At 37.5% G+C, this 21,990-nt stretch overlaps 1 protein-coding gene across 1 annotated transcript in view; it reads right to left on the bottom strand.

The window, feature by feature from the left end:
* Positions 1–21,990, bottom strand: part of COL28A1 (collagen type XXVIII alpha 1 chain) — a 914,882-nt gene that overhangs the window by 154,234 nt on the left and 738,658 nt on the right. Inside the window, exons 27-28 of the mRNA XM_044075485.1 lie at positions 994–1,062; positions 466–534 (exon numbers count right to left, since the gene is read on the bottom strand). Of these exons, the coding sequence (XP_043931420.1) occupies positions 466–534; positions 994–1,062 (138 nt within the window). The remainder of the gene's footprint in view (positions 1–465; positions 535–993; positions 1,063–21,990) is intronic.

Genomic DNA, 21,990 nt, shown 5'->3' with positions numbered 1-21,990 from the left:
CAGGAGATATAATATTACTGTGTGAGCTATTAGATCACTTTGACCTCATCCAAAAAGTTGAAAGGAAGTATGCAACCTCTGTTTGCATGCACCAGTTTCTATATCTCTTAAAATTGCATCCATATTTATTACCTCGATGTGAACATTTGGATGTATTAGGAATATTTGTGTGTATGTGTGTGTGTGTGTGTGTGTGTGTGTGTGTGTGTGTGTGTGTGTGTGTGTGTGTAGGGGGGGCATTTTGGGGATGACATTATCGACCATTTAAAAAATATATACATATGTGTGTGTGTGCGTGTGCGCATCTGTGTATCTGTGTGTGTATGCGTTCAGATGCTTACACAAAAATGTGTCTGCAGATGCCTTAAAATAATTTTGCTTTGTTAGCAGTTAAATACATAAATCATAAAATATAATCTCTATTTAGTATTTCTAATTAGTATTTTCCTGTTACTAATATTGTACCTTTGGTCCTAAAAGTCCTTCTCCAGGTGGACCTCGTGCTCCTTGTGGTCCCGGTATCCCTTGTTCTCCCTAAATACATAAAAATAACACTTAAATGCTTGAAATGTTATATGTTGTTATGTAAATGCATATAATAGAAATATCAGCCATACGTATTTCTCTCTGACTGGTAGGCAGAACACATATATGTGTAAGGTCTACAAATATCAGGAATGGTCTAAACTGTGAATACTGGAGCTATAAAAAGGGAAAAAATAAAGGTACTCCAAAGGATAAGGGGGGAAAAAAGGACAGACTATTGCTAAAACAGAAATGATCCATATAAATTTACAGTTCTAGCATATGGAAAAAAAGAAATCTTGTAATGTGTCATTTTATATATTGAACATGCTTAAAATATTTGTAGGTTTGCAGTAGTGCTTTTGTCAGCACCCTCCAACAGGGTACTGAAGCAGAGAAGCTAAAGTGGTCAGGTGTATTATTAATGATAAAATCAAAAATGTGTGTGATCTTTTGTTTAGCACATACCTTGGGCCCTTGAATGCCTTCTCCTGGTGGGCCAGGCACTCCCTGTGGCCCTTGTCTTCCAGCATTTCCCTAAATAAAAGAAAAACTTTTATCAAAATTCAGAAGTGTTTACCTTCATCCAGATATGCCAGTATGTGTAATCAGACAAAAACAGTATACACAATTAAATACGATAATTACCAAAACTGCCTCAAGATTAAGATTTAAAATAACATTTAAATGCTTGCTTGATGTAACTGTGTTGGCTTACATACAATAGGATTTTTTTATAACAGTGATTGTGTCTTTGCAGAGAATATTGCTGCACATGTACAAGAAATAGTTACTGCATGAAAAGCTATTAAAAAGTTGTCATGCCTAGGTTAAAGGGCAAGCAGGACAGGATAAGAAGGTAACATCTTGGGCTTTCAGCTTATAACATATTTCACACCCTGTCATGGCGTCACAGTAAACACATTGGTACTGTTGCAGTGACAGCTCATCAGGATAAGTGGCTTAGAGACCACAAACTAGCTTGACTAAACAGCTCCTCAGAAATGACTGAGGCGAACTAAAGCAAGTAAAAACACAAACTTTATTGTAACATAAATCCAGTCTTTAATTCATTTAAGCGCTTTTGTCCTATGTGGACTTCATCAGAACTGGATACTAGCACCCCACCAAATCTTTAACTAGGTATACTAAATCATATGACTGATCAAAATTTAAACCAATTATTGATAAATTAACTATTAATTAGGAAAATGTGTGAAAAAGTTTAAAAAAAATTTTAGCCAATAGAAGCATGTTACAGCTAAAACAAACATGGACATCAATATAAAATCAATCTAAAAACATTTTAGAAAAATGTTAAATATATATATAAACATAAAAGTGTAAGACTATAACCTAGCAGCTCGAAGTTTTGAGCACTTTGCAAAGAAATTGTGTCATTCAACCCTGGGAGTTCACTTGCACTTAACCTTAGCTGCCACAAAAGTTCCAGATACTCAAAGGTGTGCTCCCAAGGTCGACACCTGGGAATTTGTACATTTTTGTACAAAAAAGTAAAACATCTTGTTGCTTCCACAAATTAACTTGTGCCTATAAAGAGCATTGGAATCCCTTCTGGCATTAATATCGTAAAGATGTTCCTGCATTATGACTCTTAATTTATGTTCAGTTTTTCCAACATAGAAACTGAAACAATAGTTGCAAAATGTAAGATACACAACCCTCCTTGTATTGCAAACATAATCAGAGTGAAATTTGATCCTGTAATTAACACTGCTGACAAAAAATTCCTGACCTTCATATACAAATCTGCTTTGCGGGCAGGCTCCACACTTCCCTGTGCCAACCCTTAAAGTGTTGTTATTTCTTGCAACATGTTTGTTGTTTCTTTCTAATCTCTCTTTGATATTAGGATTCCTGGAATAAGTGAAACAGAGTTTGCTACTTAACCAGTTACATAAGAATTTTTCAGGTAAAATATTTTTCCAATGCTAGTATAAAAGTGCCACAATAATTTGACTTTCCTGACCATATTTCATTATCAAACTGTTCTCATACCGTATACCATTCTTATTATTATTATAATGTAAATGGCTGTAATGCAATACAACCCCCCCCCCCCCCCATGGGCTGGAACTTATCCTTCCTATCATTCAAAATCTCACTGTTAAGGTCCTGGACCATATAAAGAGGAAACTTTCCAGGTAAAAGCAGTTAAGCCAGTCTATCAGTTTCCATAATAAAAGCGTTGTCGATAGAAATTATTCTAGCGAGTCTGACCATTTGTCCATTGACTAAACTCCTTTTTTATTTGGATGACAGCTATTAAAATGTAGGTAATCATTAGAAAAAAGTAGGGTTTCTGTAAAGTGTAGACTGAAATTTACCTAACTGAAAGTCCTTAAAAATGTGATGACCAAATAATTAACCATAGAATCTGAACATTTTTATTTTTTTTTATTTTTATTTATCATTTGTTGACCGGGAAAGTCCAACTAGGTTCCACAGAGCCTGTTTTCAGCGAAGGCCTGGGGAGAAATGCTCCAGATGTTTACTGGAGGTAAACTTCAGAAAATAAGTTGAAATTATAAGTGAGTGGCTTATAGGAAAAGCTGGATAAATGTTTAGATAACCAATGATGGTGTATATAACTGGCACACAGCAGAGTGCCATCAACGTCAAATGGAACATTACTGGTCTTGTATGGTGATATAATCACATAAATGCCATATGTATGGAATCCTTAGCATTAAACGTTTAATTCCTGGATGACAAATGTTTTTATAAATCCTTTAGCAGTCACAGGATGTTTTATAGTTCCTTTAGTTAGGTACTATCTCTAGTACTGCATTGCAACAGAACATAGCAACAATGCAAGTGGGAGTAAGAGGCCACCATATGACATCATAGCTAGCTTTCATAAAAATATCTGTTCTCATCTCTTCAGTCTCCAACAGCCTCCATCAACTATTCTAGACATTCTTCAACTCTTCCACTGGATTATACTCCCCAAATGAACCTCCAAAAATCCCAGCCATTTGTGAACTCCTTCACTGAATTAGAATCCCAAAAACATCCCTCAATGATCCCAGCCACTTATTAACTCCTCCAGTAAATTGTAATCCCAACTTTTTTGTTCTACTTTGTCCCAGTGGTCATTCACTTTTACTGTGAGTCTACTGTCTTTTCATATATAATCTAAATCTACTATAATAATCTAGTTACCATCTTTTCTCCTTCTTTTTACCCTACCCAGCTATACTCTCTGTTGTTGCCCTTGATGGTCTTGGATGACCTTTTTATGACTTCTGTTATTCCCTACTCAGGTTGTAAAGGTTCAGGACCTCCAACCTACTGCCACATTTTAGGATCTCCAGCCCTCTATTTATTTTAGTGGTTATCCAACACTTAAGCAAGAGCTTCCAAAAACTGCATCTAGTATTCCAAGCTTGACTTCATGATAAGGTTATGCAGTAACAATACCTCCCTTTTATCCCAGGAGTCACTTTTCCTCTATATGCAAACCAACAGTTGATTAACTATCATCATGTAGTTTGCATACAACTTGTAATAATTCATTACAGCTAAACCTTCAGTAAGCACCATAACAGACCAAGAAACAGAACAAATATGTGCTAGATGTAGGACCACAGTAATACCAATCAGCAATAATCTTTTTATTGAACAACTATTAAGCTCTTTGGTTCCACAATTCAGGAACTTCATCAGAACAATAAATAAAATATAAAAGTTCCATTTAAAATGCTAAAACCACATCACATGACCAAAAAGAACCCTAATCATAAAACCCAATTAATTAACTAATATAGTAAATTAAAACTCATAGTGCTTTAATTTAAAGACCAAATTAACAGAGCATGCATCATTGAGTCGAGGGAAGCTTGTAGCCTCCAATCTTAATTGACACTCTAGTTTATGCTTACTTAAATGCTCATCAACTACTACTTAAATCTTTTTGTATTTGTGCAATAACCAGAAAAACAAATTTATGTGTATTTTCTTTTTCTATATGCCTACATAAGACATTAGTTTTCTTGCATTCACAAATGTCTGTGATGTGCTAATAGATTCATTCCTTCAATTTTCTTGATGTCACTCCAACCTAGAATGATGGGCAATCTTTACACTGTGAAGTTTTGGCAAAAAGAAAAAGTGCTTTTTATAAACCACTAATTGACTTCAATGGTAATAACGCTCTTTCACATATAAATATTCCAAGCAAGGATTAACATGTTAATTTAAAAGAAGAATTGCATTCCAGTAGAAATAATAGAGCATTCATAACCAGTTTTTTTTTCTGGATAGTCATAATATTGTGAATATATTGTATAAGAACTGGGCATTATTTTCCAGTGATAGTAATTTATTAGGGGAAATGGGTTATAACCAAAGCATTGCACATAGAAAAGGAAAGTCATTGAAAAATTATTTGGAAAATAACAAAAATATAATGAAAAATGTTAATATAACTAGGATGTTAGGTATGTACAAATGTGGATATTGCTCGCAATGTGCATATATTTTGGTAAAAGATTATTTTCAAATTAGAAATCTGATTTACTCACTTAGAGGAAAATATTATTGTGATAGTAAACTGGTGATTTATTTAGCACTGTGTAAAGCTTGCCCAGAATTCTATGTTGGAATGACATCAAGAAAAATTGAAGGAATGAAATTGAGTATATGGCAGACATTCGTAAATGCAAGACAACTAATGCCGTATATAGGCATATAGGAAAAGAAAATACACATAAATTTGGTTTTCTGGTGATTGAACAAATATAAAAAGATTTGAGAGGAATAGTAGTTGATGAGCATTTAACCTTTCGTTGTGGCTAATATCAAACTTAGGCCACACCCCCAGCACCTCCCATAACCCCACCCATTATCCACCTACTTCCCACCTATTCTGTGATGCCATCGTCACAACACCCTCTTTTTTCCAATTGTGATGCCTTTTTTGCACAGATTTACTATGCATTTTGTAAAAAAAATATATAGTAAATCCACCGATTTAACAAATTCTGATATTCTGTTTCTTTTTTGAAACAGAATATTGGAGTTTGTACAGTGTTTTCCAGACTACTGGACAATTGGTTTGATTTCTGGATAGTCCAGAAAAAAAACCAGATAAGTGGCAATGCTAAGTAAGTGTGAACTAGAGTGGCAATTAAGATTGGAGGCTACAAGCTTCCCTGGACTCGATGCATGCACTATTAATCCAGTTTTGAAATTAAAGCACTGTGAGCTTTAATTTAATATATTGGTTAATTAAATGGGTTTTATGATAGGGGTTCTTTTTGGCCATATAATGTGGTTTTAACATTTTAAATGGGACTTTTATATTTTATTCATTGTTCTGATGAAGTTCCTGAATTGCAGAATGAAAGCGCTTTGCATTTGTTCAATAAAAGGATTATTGCTGATTGGTATTATTGTGGTCCTGCATCTAGCATGTATTTGTTCTGTTTCTTGGTATAAAATGATTTATCTTTGGTGTGATAACACACATATTTTTATTCATTGGATTTGGTATAGCCTCTGATGATTCCTCTTTCTTCACAGAGGTGAAAGAATTCCTCCCAAAATCTATGGCCTTGCACTTCTTGGAGTAAAGCCTTAGTTCCCACAGCCTGTACAGTTTTACCACTATATTTAGACTGGTGGTGGTGCTGCGGTAGCGTTGTCGCCTCACAGTTAGACGTTGCCCATTCGATTCTCAGTTAGAGCGTCTTCTGTGTAGCGACATGTGTAAATGGGCGTTCCTTCATTGAAGGTTGTGCGTTAAGCCCGGCAAGCCAGTACGTAAAACTCTACTGCCAATCATTAGCGGACTGGAGTTCCACTGTGGCTACCCCTAACCAGGAAAAGCTGAAAGACCCAAACAATTTAGACTGTTTTACAGACTTCTGCCCTTATTGTCCATCACTGTCCTAAATTTGGATGAATGTTCTATACATTTGCCTAGTGTTTATTTAGCAGGTACTTCCCATCTGAAATAGCTCAAAAAAGACTGGGCCCAGCACAGAGAAATGAACAAGTGTGCATCTAGTCTGGGGAAATGGCACCATATATCTCACTACCAGCAAACACAATTGTTGTATACTGTATACTTTTATCTTCAGTCGGGGCGGCCCATGCTATTGGACTGCCGGACTGCAGCCCCCTCAACTTAAAATAAAGAAAAATAAAGAAATAAAAAGAAAAAACAAAATTAAAAAAATCGCGGACTTTCGTGCATGCGCACTAGTCCGAACTGCTGCTGAGACAGTCTGCGCAGATTGTCTCAGCAGCAGTCCTGACTGGGAAACATGAAGAATGGAGCTCCCAGAAGTCTATGCAGTTTTAAACTGCATAGACTGTCCTGGAACTCGCGTCTGGGTGCAACGTCAGCAGTCTGGTCGGGCGTCTAACTCGCGTTGGGGTGCAACGTCAGCAGTCTGGTCGGGTGTCGATCTCGCGACAGGCAGAGTCTGGTGTGGACTGGAGTTTGCTGCAGTCTCGTCGGGGGAAGATCTCACAACGGGGATGTGCGCAGGCGGGTTTTCGTACTTTCGGACAGTGATTTGGATTTATGCTACAGGGAAAGATCTACTAGGGATTTGGATTTATGCTACAGGTAAGTGTGTGTGTGTGTGTGTGTGTGTGGGTGTGTGTGTGAGTGTGTGTGAAAATGCCCCAGGTGCAATATACTGGTGGTTAGACTCATGGTGGTGTGGTACAGAATACCTCAGGCTTGAACCCTGTACCTTGTATGCAGGTGTTAAAGAGGTGAATTCCCTACCCACCACCATTTGTAAAAAAATTGCAGATTTTTGCCTCATATTTGATCTGATCTGTTCCTCATAATATCTGTGGTTTATAAATGTTGCAATGCTTGATATATGATGGTGCAGTGGTAGCATTGCTGCCTCACAGCTGCAGGTTCTCAGGTTTGATTCTTGGCTGGGGTGCCGTCTTTGTGGGGTCTGTATCTTCTCCCTGTGTTTGTGTGGGTTTGCTTTTGTGTCCTCCCATGTTACAAAGACATGTCTGCATTATTTTTTCCTGGGCCTCTGCTGAAAATTGTTATTTTGTTCCAAGTCAGACTGTCCTGATTAACAAATGTTAAATAAAACTGACAGGCATTTGAATTTCAGACTTCAGGTTTCTGAATGTTTAATTCCTTACATATTTGATGGTGCAGTGGCAGTATTGTTGCCTCACAGCTATAGGTTTTCTGGTTTGATTCTTGGCTGGGGTGCCTTCTGTGTGGAGTCTGCATCTTATCCCTGTGTTTGTGTGGATTTGCTCTGGTGTCCTGCCATTTTACAAAGACATGTGTCTACAGTATTTCTCCCTGAGCCTCTGCTGAAAATTGTTTTTGTTCCGTCAGAAGTAAAATTGACAGGCATTTGAATTTCAGACTTCATATTCTTCAGAAAATGCATAGTAAAACAACGTTTTATTCTATCAATAAATATATAGTAACACAACCTTTTATTATAGCAATTTTCTAAGTTTATAAAATGACTATTTGAAATTTGTCCTTATTTTTGGGACTGTATTACCCTGTTATTGGCTTTGTCCAGGTTTTTTGTGCTAAGGTTGACAGCTATGGCAAGAACTGAATTCACTGAATATGTTTGAGGGATGTATTCCCTCATTACTGGGTTTGTCCAGGTGTTTTGTGCTAAGAGGTTGACAGTTATGGTGAGAACTGAATTCATTAAATGATAGCCATTTAAGATTCAGTCTTCCTCTCTTTCACAAAGAAGCTGATTTGGCGTAGTGGTATGTTGCTCTGACTGTTTTGCACAGGGACGTTGGCAGTAAAATGTATGGTGGTAACACAGCATTTTTCTTTCACAAAGCAGGTGATTTGGCATAGTGGTATGTTGTTCTGACTCTTTTGCACAGGGACCTTGGCAGTAAAATGTATGGTGGTAACACAGCATTTTATTCTTGCAGCTTTCCAAGATTATACAAGCAATGTTTAATGTGTCCCTGGTTTTTGCCCTTTAGACCCACCCCAATAAATTTGGCTTTTTCCAGATTTCTTGTGCTGCGAAGTTGAGATGCAGTTGAGTATTGAGTAGATTTTACAAGGAGCTGAGAGCTGCAGGGGAAGAGAAGTTTAGTGCTGATTATGCTAAGACAGCTCGCATTGCTAATAGCACAACATGTTGTGTACTTGCTTTTGATGCAGAAGGTTGTTGGTTCTACTCCCATAAGGGGTGAATGCTGCCGTACTGAAAGTTAAGATACTAACTATGAGCCTGTTATCAGTTTGCCATCCATTTCCTATTGAAATATTACTAGCTTATTTTTAATGTAATTTAGGCAATTTATTCCTCAGGGGCATCAGACACTTTATTTTTCGATGAAACCATGAAATATAAAGGTGATTGCTAGCAGCAACCTCTTCATTACAGATTTATTTAATGTGGAATTATTTAGATGACTTTTTTACTACTTCAGAGATTGTGCATATTTACTGATAATGGTGGACTGTAGAATTGTGCATATTTACTGATAATAGTGGACTGTAGAAGTTTGAGTAGACTGCTTTATAGAATTAGGCATAGCCAAACCTCTCAACTGTCCCTGATTTTGGCTCAAAATGTTGCTCTTCCCCTAATGATCCCTCTGCAAAATAGCAATTTTGGAAGAAAACATGGAGGGTTTATAATTAAGAAATAACTGTAATAATCAGTTAGATTACTTTTATTTCAGAATTGCATGTAGATTATTTTATTTTGTCAGCTGCTCAAGTTAGCAGTACTAATATTAAAGTATCCCTTCTTTGACAGGTTCCCAGCTGTATTGTGTTGCTATTTTATATTTTTACATCACATTTTTGGTCCATTTTTCATAAAATTGTGTTTTTTTGGCAAATTAGTGACAAATCATTTAGACTAAAGTTAGAAAATAATGACAGACATTTGAGTTTCAGATTTCATACCATTCAGAAAATTCATTCTAATGCAAGACCTCTATTATCTTTCTAAGTTTATAAGAGCAATATTTTAAAAATGTTCCTTATTTTTGTGCCTTTGTCCCATTTCTTTGTATGGCTTTGTCCAGATTTCTTGCTCTGAGGTTGAGAGGTATGACAAATGTGTCAGGGTCATCACAAGTCAGCCAGAGACATTTCAAACTGTGACATACGTGTTGCACCCCACTCCCCCATGTAGTGACTTTGGATGTGTCGAAGCAAGGCAAGGAGTAGTTATGCAGTGTAAATGTGCAGAGTATCCCCCCATCCAAGGTAGACACAAGTACTAGAGTGGCTTTTCATCTGTCCTTGATTTTTACAGAATGATCTGGTTTCTGTTATATTTTTTGTACTGTTGATTTATGCTTATTACTCAAAGTGCCTGTTGCTCTCTGTTTAAGTAGCGATACTTTAATGACCATTAGGTAAGCTTGGCTGAGATTGCAAGATGCAAGTAAGCTTTAATAAGCATACTGTTAAAGAATTGCCAACATTGAAAGCCTTTCTGTTGCCATGTAGAGAATACTTAACTAGATAATGTATAAGCCTTGGGTATTGAAATGCATATGCCAGTATTTGTAATAAAGGACAGGATTACATTATTTTAAGAGTCTCATTACACTTGGAGACTTCCAGTCATCTCTGCAGGCTTTACCCGTAAAAAGAATGCCAATCGTGTGGTCCATAACCTGTACAGTAATCCTTTTAGTGTGGTCCATAACCTGTACAGTAATCCTTTTAAGCAATGTATCTTGAGCTTATTTCTTGTTTGCTTTTCATTTTTTACTTTGATCATGTTTTCCCCATAAAACAATTAGATGTCAGGCAGCAGGTCTTTTTTTGGATAAGGAACATTTTTACAAGTGGGGGCATCAGAGATTTCTACTTTCAGCATGTTACTTGGTACTTTAATAAAGCTGAATATAAATTATAATTAGAACTGCAGTGCAAGAAGTGGTTCGAGTTGAGTGCTGCTTGTTTTTCTTATACTTGATTTTGACTGGCATTCCATTAATGTATTTAAAAAAAGTAATTTAGTTTTTCATGCCTCACAACCTTTTTTGTTTCCATCTAGATATTAAGCCAATGCATTGAAATATTTTTATTCTTCTACACTCCATTTTGTCTTGATTGGACTCTCATAATAATGGTTTGGCACCCAGGGCAGTATATTTAGTTTTTGTGGTTTTGAGCATAGCCCCTCCCCTTTCTAGTTGGCCGCGCCCCTTCCCATTGACCCCACCCATTCAGCTGTCTCGTGCAGCTCCACTTTGATTTGAAGTCATCAGCCACCACTGTTGAGTACCATTAACTTCACCAGTAACCTTTTGGGAGAACATTTTTATTTTATTTTATTTTGAATTTGTTAAGTGAGGTAGAGAACTGAACACATTGGGCCCTTCTCAGTCTCAGCCACGGGAAAACACAATCGTTACACAATAAGTACATGACATTATATAAAGAGTGAATAACAAAGTGCTATATATTATATACAAAGTGAATATCATAGTTGGTCGAGGGAATAAAGGCAATAGGTAAAAAACATCATATGCAGAATGAGTGAAAAACAATATATATGTGTATATATATATATATATATATATATATATATATATATATATATATATGGTTTACTATCAAAATGCTGACGTGCAATTGCACGGCTATGACGTATTCGAACAACATATGTTCGAATACTTCATAGTTCGGCAGGTTATGTGAGCGAACGTTATCATTGCGAATGGACTGTGCATTCGCAATTATAACGTTCGCTCATGTGAGGGGATCGTGGTACAGTGCAGTTAGGGAAATACATCCCTTTCCTCACTGTAGTGCGATCTCTGAGTTGGAATATTAAGTTAGGGGGGGTGTAGGGGGCACAGCCCCCCACAGGGGGGTGCAGGAGGGCTTTCCCCCCTGCATAACTGTGAGTTTACGCTAGTTAGGTAGGGAGTTACAGGACGGGTGGGAGTGCTGTTGATTGTCGGAAATGTCGCGAGTGACATTTTCGACAATTAACACTTGTTTTCGACATTAGGGCCATACGAAAATGTGTACGTTCGGCGAAACAATTTGCTATTACGTACACATTTTATTATAACTTTCGATATTATGATAGTAAACCTATATATATATATATATATATATATATATGCATTACATATAGAGAGAGTGGAAATCAATGTTGGCATGCTAAATGAATCACACTCAGAGCTGGAAGCATTTGCATTCCATGATAAAATTATTAAATTGATTATGAGGATATATGATGGATAGGAGGCAAAAATTAAAGTGGGAGGGTTCCTCACTGATAAGTTCTGTTTGAGCAGACAAACCAGGCAGGGGTGTCCAATTTCCCCTTTGTTATTTGCATTATACTTAGGACCACTGGCAAAGAAAACAAGGAACTCAAAAATTCAAGGATATAATTGGTATGGTAGACAAGAAAAGATGGCTTTATTTGCAGATGGTATTATTTTATACCTGATAAAACCAGAACAGGACATTTCAGTGTTGTGGAACATTCTGAGACAGTTTCAAGTCTTTTCAGCGTACAAAATTGATGAAGATAAAACAAAGGCAATAGCTGTAAACTATGTACCTACACACAAATTGATTCAGCAATACTCATATTTATAGGGACATGATAAAATTAATTACTTAGGAGCATGGATTAAAAAGGATTATGTTATGGCAGCTAAGGATATGCGGGAAGAGACTAAAAAGATAATACAAAAAATAAGAAAATGGAAGCTTTGCTTAATGGATACGGATAGCAAGATACAACTAGTGAAAATGTTTTTAGTCCCTTTAGTTTTATGCACAAGTCAGTCATATTGTTATCAACCAGAAATGTGGATGGCAATTAATACAAATTTGAAGGATTTTATCTGGGAAGGGGAGAGGGCAAGAGTCAAGTGGGATATGTTGAGTCTTCCAATATAACAAGGTGGTTTAGGATTACCTGATTTGAAGGGTTATTTCAGACCTACACAGTTAAGGCTCCTATGCATAGCTCAAGCAGAAAGCTATAATGCAAAGTGGAAAGGGATAATGATAAAATGGGGGGAGGACTCAAAAAACAAGGAGAGACTGGAATTTTTTATGCAGATTCTTAAGGAAAATAACAATATAGAATATTATACTCATAAAGTAGCAGAACATATTCTAAGCACTAAGCCAAGACAGGGATGGGGAAAGGAGATTTTGCCAGTAGAGATTACTGCTATTAGGGGTACAGAGAACAGGCAACAGGGGGTGGAATTTACTGGAGAATACTGGCAAAGGAACCATGGTATTGGGAGCAAACAATTAGAGAGGGAAAGATATTAGAATAGAAACAGGCCAAAATTCATTTGTACTGCAGGCTAGAGATTGCCTTCCCTATCAAGTATTGATATCAGAGTACAGGCAAAGAGAAAGATCTAGGGGGATCCTAAGGGAAAGACCAGCACTGGTAGAGGTTTTAGTAGAATCTTGATCAAAAGCTGCTGTTAAAAAGGGATAATTAGTAGTCCATATACAATATTACATGATAAGTATAGGAATCAATCAGAGGAGGTTAGAAAGGATTGGGAAGAGAGACTGGATAAGCAATTCACAAAGAAACAATGGGGATATATATGTATGGCTGCCAACTATACAACAAAGTCTACAAGATTTAGGATCTTTGCTTGGAAGCATTTGCACAGGTAGTTTTATTCTCCAAGAAGACTCCAAAGAATTTTTCCTCAGGTAGACTGCAAATGTTGGAGGTGTGATGGGGAAGAAATAGATAACTGAGAACATAATTTTTTGGAGTGTAATGATTTGGCAGACTTTAACAATTCAATGCAGACCGCTCTGTCAGAAATACTGGGTGAGAAAATTGGTGTAACTATGGATATGATTTTTTTGAGCTGTGATACAGAATCAGAATTGCCTTTCAATAGTAAGTCCATGCTGAGATGAATTCTGATGGCTGCCAAAAAAGCAATTACTATAAAATGAAAATTAAAGTCAAACCCAGCTGTACTAGAAGTAGTGAATATAGTAACAAAGAATAAAAAAATGGAAGTGGGCTCTTTAGAAAAGGGTAGGAGTAAATTACAGAGAAAAATGTGATTTGTGGGAACAATGCATGCAGAATAATCTTTTGGAGGAGGAATGAGGTTTAAGGGAAGGCAGGAATTGAATTAGCTATTTAATGTCTGACTGACAATGACTGGATAGATTATAACTGATGTATAATGTTTGCAAATGAAAATATGTCAATATGGTTTGTTTTCATTTAGATACATGTAGGCTTACCTATGACATAAATGATAATTTAATAAAGATGTTTCTTCTTTAAAAAATGGAGTCAGAGCAAGGTATGTAGATGGAAAAAGGGAAGAGGTTAAATTATATGACCAGAGAGATGGCACTTACATTTTACTACAGTTGTGAAATGTGCTTTTATTTGTGAATGAAAACAGGGTAAGAGGAAAGGTCTTTGAGAAAAGAAGGGAGAGATTCCCACAGTTTGGGACCAAGTACTGTGAAAGCATAGTATGTGCAGTGAAGCCTAGTTTATGTGTGTGTGCGTGTGTGTGTGTGTGTGTGTGTGTGTGTGTGTGTATCTGTGTGTGTGTGTGGGTGTGTGTGCGTGTGTGGTGTGTGTGGGTGTGGGTGTGTGTGTGTGTGTGTGTGTGTGTGTGTGTGTGTGTGTGTGTGAGTGTGTGTGTGTGTGTGCATTTGCATGCGTGCGTGTGTGTGGTGCATGTGTGTGTGTGTGTGCGCGTGTGTGCGTGTGTGTGCGTGTGTGCGTGCGTGCGTGTGTGTGTGTGTGTGTGTGTGTGTGTGTGCGTATGTGTGTGGGTGTGTGTGGGTGTGTGTGTGAGTGTGTGCGTGTGCATGCGTGTGTGTGAGTGTGTGTGTGTGTGTGTGTGTGTGTGTGTGCACGTGTGCATGTGTGCGTGTGTGCGGTGTGTGTGTCTTTGTGTGTGTGTGTGTGTGTGTGTGTGTTTTGGGGGATTGGAGGAAAGGACATGAGTGGCTCAGATGTCTAAGGTTGTATGTTGTTGCATTCTTAAATAGCCTGGAAGCTAATGGAAGGGGAGGTGTTATTCTTGGTAAGTTTAAATATTTGAGAGGCAATTAGAAAGTCAGCACATTGTTTCACAGGTATCCAGTTAGTTTTTTTCAATGGTATTGCAGTGGTGTTCATTTTCTGGGGAGAGAGTGATGAATCTGCAAATAGCATTTGAAATGAACTGAGTAGTGGATACATTTCTTTCAGAAGGTGCAGCAATTAGCGGGAGACAGTATCCTAGGTGAGCCAGTAAGATACCTTTACCTATGGCATTCTACTGGGTCTGGATAGAAAATGGAGATCCTATTAGCAGAGAGTTGATTTTTGTGTGTGCAGAACATTTGGAAATGATAACTTAGGAAGGAGTAACACCAAATCCCTAGGCACTTGAATGAAGTAACATGTTCAATAGTGTTATTAAGATTATTGAGGATTTTTAGAGTCCTAGAGATGGAAGTGAGCTTTTGCCTTGTGCCAAAAAGCATTGTTTTTGTTTTAACAGTATTGCCTTTCAATAGTAAGTCCTTGCTGAGATAACAGTAATTGTTTATCATTTACCCATTGAATAAGGGCATGAAAATCAGTCTGAAGTTTGAGTTCAAGAGAAAAAGCAGAATGATTGGAGCTGAGCAGGATGATGTCATCAGCATCAAGCAGGAGAGGAAGCTGTGGTAAGTCTAAAGGACATTTGTTACTGTAGATAGAAAAAGGGGAGGTGCCAGAACAGAATCAGAATGAATAAGAAAGCTCACTGATGTGCTGGTATATCCTCACACACACATCCAGTGTGAGCAACCCAGCCTTCTCTTTACTTGACCTAAAATAGCTCAATGGGGCGATGCACCTTAAAAGTTAATTTCCATCAGGAGTCTAACTGGCCTGCCATTCAAAACTGTTCTTTAGATTCCACAGTACAGGTGTCAGGTTGACTTGACTGTTCTAATCTGTGACTTTCACAGTTATATATTTTGCTGCCCTCCAGTATTTTATTATATCACAAATGACAGACTGGCAAGCCTTATAACTAATTTTGACACTGCCTTTGTTAGTTCTGCAGTACCACTGAAGGTATTCCATTATGTTCTACTGACTTATAGTTTCATGCGTACTTACTTAAGCTATTGACCTGTAAGGATCTTAAGAAGCCTAGCCTTACATTTCCATAGTAGTTTTTAGCCTTTATATTTTGCATACAAATAACCCAGAGGTGGTTCAAACAAGGATATAAGTAAAAGACTTATTAGTCCATTTCCTCTTATTTTAACAACAACAACAAAAAAACTATCATCCACTAACATTATTCTGTGTATTTTTTTAAATTTATTTTATTTACAGTTTTCTTTACCAGGATAGTCCATTGGGCCGAGAAAAGCCCATTTTCAATGGAGTCCCAGGGAGAAAAGTTCCATAAAGACATTGTACAATGTAAACAGATCATTAACAATTAAGTAATACAGTAATGCAGGTGAAGAACATAGTATTAAAATTACAGCTTACAGCAGAAATGTAAAAAGAAAACTTAAGAAAAACATTTACAAATACATTTGTTCATACAATGTAAATATAACAGTAGAGGCAAAGGAGCTTCACATAGGTATCCTATGAGAGTTATAGTAGGATAAGTGGGACAGAGGAGTTTAGTGTACAAGTAAGAAAAGATGGAATAGTAAGAAGAAGACAGAAAAGCAAGGAGGTGGAGACAAAGGTGGATTAGGAGGCACTGTAGCTCAGTGTGAGGTGTGAAAAGACAGAGGGAGGGAGAGGGAGAAAACAGGGTGCAATGCTGAGGGAGTTATGTGGGGTGAGAGCAGGAATATTACCAGAGGGATATGAGATGGAAGTGAAGCAAGGTCTTAATGGTAGAGTGGTTATGGGTGGTACGAATACGAAGTGGCAGGGATTCCAAAGGCGTGCTAGAGAAAAGGATGGTAGATGTTTGCTTGGTGGCCAGGCAGCCTTGTGCAGTTCAATCAGATTCTGGTTATTGGATCTTAGAAGTCTATCAGGTAGATGCATTTTGAGACAGGAGGCAAGGGTGGGGCAGAGAGAGGGACTGAAGATAAGTTTGTGAGGATGAGTGAGTTGAATGCAGGTATGATGATTGGGCAGCTCTAGCCAATTTAGTTTGTGAAGGGCATTACAGTGGTGGGTGGAGGATTTGTAGTCTGTAGCGAACTTGGAAATTTTGTTGTAACAGGAAGAGAATTTTGTCTTGAAAGAAGAGTGTAGGTTAGTAAGAAGTGGGGCACCATATAAGAGGGAAGGAATGAGGTATGTAGTAGAGAGAACAAACTTAGTAGAGGGAGTGAGGTAGTGATTGTGGGGGTAAAGCATACCAAGTTTCTGGTGGGTTTTCTTGATATTCATTTGTAGCTGGGCATGAAACAAAGTGTTCGCTAATGAGGACACCTATAAGTTTGTCATGGGATACTACCTTGAGAGATGCATTGTTCTAATTAGTAATGGACAATTAGTTTTTGTCTGTGGTGGTGTTTCAGAAGATGTAAATATAAGTTTAGTTTTTGATGCGTTGAGTGCTAGGTGGTTATCTAACATCCATCTTTCAGTGGAAGAGAAGGCATCTTGGGTTAATTTTAAGAGAGTGGAGATGGAGGTGGCAGAGCAGATGATTGTAGTGTCATCTGCATATTGGATAAGTTTACCATTAGGGATGGTCTGGTGGAAGTCATTTATGAAAATATTGAACAGTAGAGGACCTAATATGAAACCCTGGGGTATACCTGTAGGAATATTAAGGAAGGAGGAGGTAGCTTTCTTCCATTTGACTGCTTGTTGCCTGTTGGAGATGTAACTAGTGAACCAGTTGATAAAGGAGAAGGATAGATTAAGATTAGAGAGTTTAGATAGAAGAAGGGTATGACAGATAGTACTGAAGGCCTTCGATAGGTCCAGAAGGAAGGCAGACATGAGGCAGCCGGAATCACAAGCTTTTTTGACGGTTTCGAGGAAGGAGAGGAGAGGGGTGGTAGTACTGTGACCAGGTCTGAATCCATGCTTTGTGGGGATAAACAGATGGTTATCTATGAGATGGGGCAGAAGTTGTAGGTGAATGCATTTTTTCAAGAACTTTTGAGATAGGGGATCAGATGGCGATAGGCCGAAAGCTCCTCCATATTTCCTTGTCTGAAGTTTAAAGTTATGCTTTTAGTGTTTCTGTTAGGCAGCATCTAGTGCATTTTTATATTTTACTCCATCCTCAGAAATAGTGCTATTTCCTATACTGCCTGACGTTATTCACCTCTGCAACCTCCACACATGCTAACTATGGTTATATTCGTTTTTGCCTGCTCTGGCAATCTAATGTCTCTATTTGTTGCTTTCGAATCAGAATTTGCATTTGTTTTCTCATTCTTCCATGTCTTACCTTTTTAACATGACTGCATTTCTTACCATTCAGTATAAATTCCAGAGCATTCTACAGCTCCACCCTGACATGTCTTGATGTATTGACTAACATGAAATTCTCCTTCCAGCCTTCTAGCTTGCTTACGAACAATTTTCCATTTTATTTTAACCTACTCTTCCAAAGTTGCACATTTTCATTACACATGGATACTTTTCAATATTTAAACTATACTGGTGCACACTACTATCACATATCAGTTCATTAATCTTTACATTACCATTTCATTGTTTTTAAGAAATATCAATTTTAGGTTTCACGTTACTATGCAGGCATCTGTAGCTGTATTTTCTAGTAGGCCTTCCTTATAATAGCTGTAAAAGTTGTCAAACTATACCAGTTCTCTTGCAGCATCTCACTGTCCTGTATCATTACCCCCCTTCCTCCATCCACACCTCAGCTTGTTTACCTTGTCTAGTCTACCTGAGCAAGTTGATTAATTAATAAATGGATAGACCTGCAGAGCATGCACATTTTCTAAGGCTCTTCTTAACTCTTCCTTCATGTTTTTGTGTACAAAACCATTGACCTTTTTTGTGACACACTGAACCACTCCTTCTTCTTCTTCTTTCGGCTTTTCCCAGTTAGGGGTCTCCACAGTGGATCACCTTGTCTGCTCATGACTGACAGTGGAGTTTTACAGTATCGAGTTGCCAACCCGGCGCCCAACCTTCCACAGAAGGCACACACATGCACACACTCACACCTAGGGCCAATTTAGAGTTCCCAATTCACCTGCAGCATGTCTTTGGGATGTGGGAGGAAACAGGAGCACCCGGAGGAAACCCACATGACCACAGGGAGGACATGCAGACTCCGCACAGAAGGCACCCCAGCCGAGTATCGAACCGGAGAACCTCTTGCTGTGAGGTGGTAATGCTAACCACTGCACCACAGTGGCCACCCTGAATCACTCCACATATTTCATTATATATTTGTGCCTGGGCTTCTTCTCTACCTTATATTGCAGGATAAATCTGGGACCATTCAACAAGATTTCAGCAGACACAGATGATATGGTTTCAGGAAAGCTGTTTTGTACACAAGTAGTAAAAAAAGAGTCTTCTTAGAATCTCATTTTGTGATTGCTTTGTTGATTTTAAATTTCAAGGGTGGTGGAGTACGCTTATACCCCTTAGGTTAACCTTCAGAAACTGGGCAGATGATTGGATTATTCAGACACAATTTATGGGAAAAAGGTCAAAATGCTGCAGAGACAAAACCAAAAGGAGGACAACACAAGTCATACATTGTAGGAAAGCACTAGCACTATGAAAGGATGATGGCAAATGAAGCAAAAGAATGGATGGCTACTGTCAGTTGCCAACGAGTATGCATTTATTTATATGCATTTTGTTAACCAGCTAAGCATGTTAGGACCTTCTCTTCTCTTCTGAGGTAACATGGGATGGTGTTTATATAGACTGGAAGTTAATTTGGCAAAGACTCTTTTGGGACTCTCCTACTCTCACAAGTATTGGTCCCAATATCTCTAAGAAGGCAAAATTCACTTGTTTGCATGCAAGGCAGGGAAAGGAACCAAAAGAGATGAACATATGACCACTATGTACATGTGGATAAAAATGCAGAAAACACCACACTCCATCTCATCGTACAACTGCCAACAGTTCACTTTCTCCAATTTTAATAGTGAAAGGTGTGCAGAAAAGACCCTTGCACACAATTAATGTGGACATTGTGTTTCTGTAGATCACACATAGTTTTCAGTACATGCATTAACACCAAAAACACTTTTGTATCTGTGAATATAGACAGCACCTGTTCTGAAGATGGGACCAAAAATTACATTATAGAGCTAGAACAACAAACAGAGCTCCAGTAGAAAGCATATTTTTGAACATGTAATTTATAATCTGGATTAAAAGGTAGCACAAAAATTTCTCGGAGTAACTCTGCAGCTGAACTGTTTAGCACTGTAAAACAGACCAAACCTCATTGGAACAGTGGAATTAACTGAAAAGTGGAATGAATCTTGGGCTGCAATGTGCTGAAAGCTTTAAAGAGAATGCACAAATACTTAAGATGGAGTTGGGAAAGATGAAATTCAACAGGATAAAGGAGAAAAAAACATGACACAGGTTAACAACATACAATGAATACTTTCTCATGTTATAAATGATATTCTGGAAGTTTTATCTAAAAATAATATAATGCAATCCGGATACTGAACAAAGAGAAGTTAAAGTTCCTTAAGTGTATCTTCAAAAGTACTTTGACAGAAATGTTTGATCTTGTTTCATTTTTTTCATCCACAAATGGCTGTTATAAACATTAGTTTGCAACACTGATAGTAATCGTCTAGTAAAATCATCAGGTTTACTGTTCCACTGGAGTGCTTTTTTTGTTAAGTTGTTAACATTTAGTGAAAACAATTTGCATGCTGACAAATGAAGGTGCAGGTGCTAATTGCCTGACAGGGTGTCTGAATTACATGTATTATTATCTACTAAAACCTTTAGTGGATGAATATGGTATATGAGTAAGGGGTAGATGGCCATACTGAAACAATAGTTACTGTATGCTAGGACCAAACATTTAAATCACAGTTTGTATAGGTAGGTAAAATCAGGATTGCTCTTGCTCATTGAAGAACAAACTTTACAAATAGTTTACAGACAATGAAAAAATACATGTAAGTTTGGACTATGCAAAAATGTAATGCTTAAAATTAGAACAGTTTTGGATGTTCAAGAACACAGTGTGTTAAAGTAATATATAACCTTAAGTAGATACATGAGTGAGAATGAAGAAAAAAAGCAAAATAAAGCAGAAAGCGGTTGACAAAGGAATGTTTTCAATGAAACAAAAAATAGAGGGGCATGCATCCATAGACACATGCACACACAAAATTAAATCAATTGCCTACTTAATAAATAAAATAGGGTTTTTCAAAAGATGATTTGTGAATAAAAACCCAGCATAAGATAAATTGGAAATTCATGATACAGCTGCAAAATGTACGGATGAATTAAAATGTTTTTTCTTTTAGCTGATTGTCAGCAAAAATAAATAGAATTGATAAACTGCTGTTGTATAACACAAATATGATGATGTATTAAAAAATGAAGAAAGAAGGGGGACTCAAACCCTGTTACTATACTCACTATCCTGTAGACTGCTAAGAGGTGGCCTGTTGCTGGTATACAAGGCACCCTCTGACCTATTACTGATGGATTTACTGCACATCAGCAAGTCAAACGGCATCAGAAATACTCAGTCTAGGGATATAAACCTCTTTTGCAACATCAACAGAACAGTTTGGAGGAACAGGTATATTTTACAGGGGATACCACTGCTGTGGAACAGACATAAAACAAAGTTTATCCTTGTCCATTTTCAAGTGCAACTTAGATCTATGGATGGAAACAGAATATGTACCCTAGGCTGCCCCTGTACTACTAATGGACAGAGATAGCTCCTAAATGCTTTATCCCATGCAAGGGTCCCCACAAATTATGTATGGTATGATCCTAGCTATTCTTATTTGGGGCACTATATATAAATATCGACCATGGGATGGGTAAGACCAATATATAACCAAGTGGGATAAGTTATTTCAAGCATAAAAAGGGAAATTGGCTAGACTTAAAATGCCCCACAAGGGCAGCTAGCCTAGTACATACTTATGAACATATAAGACACAGAAATATGAATAATTGGGCAGAAGTAGAAATTAATAAATTGTAGTTATTTCAGGTAGGGCGAGTAAGCGGACGGAGGAGAAATTAAAACTAACTATATGACTTCACTCTATTAACATTAGAAACTCACTGTGCAGTGAAAAGGACTGCTTTATATTGTTTACTGAAATAAATAACTTTGCACCTGACTTAATAACATTACAGAGAAGTCATTGCAATCAATCAGTGCAAATAAATAAGGTAAATGAAAATGGAGTTGAAGCCTTACTTTCATCTTCAGGTAAGATACAATATGTAGCCCTTACAGGATACCAATAACTTACATAAATGGTTGATATTGGGATACATTCATGCCAGCTGAATCTGT

The sequence above is a fragment of the Protopterus annectens genome, chromosome 6.part1 (genome assembly GCF_019279795.1).
Source record: "Protopterus annectens isolate FY-2018-M chromosome 6.part1, PAN1.0, whole genome shotgun sequence".
NCBI classification, from domain to species: domain Eukaryota; kingdom Metazoa; phylum Chordata; order Ceratodontiformes; family Protopteridae; genus Protopterus; species Protopterus annectens.
The sequence above is the reverse complement of the archived record's forward strand: the minus strand, read 5'-3'. Positions and strand labels throughout refer to the sequence as shown.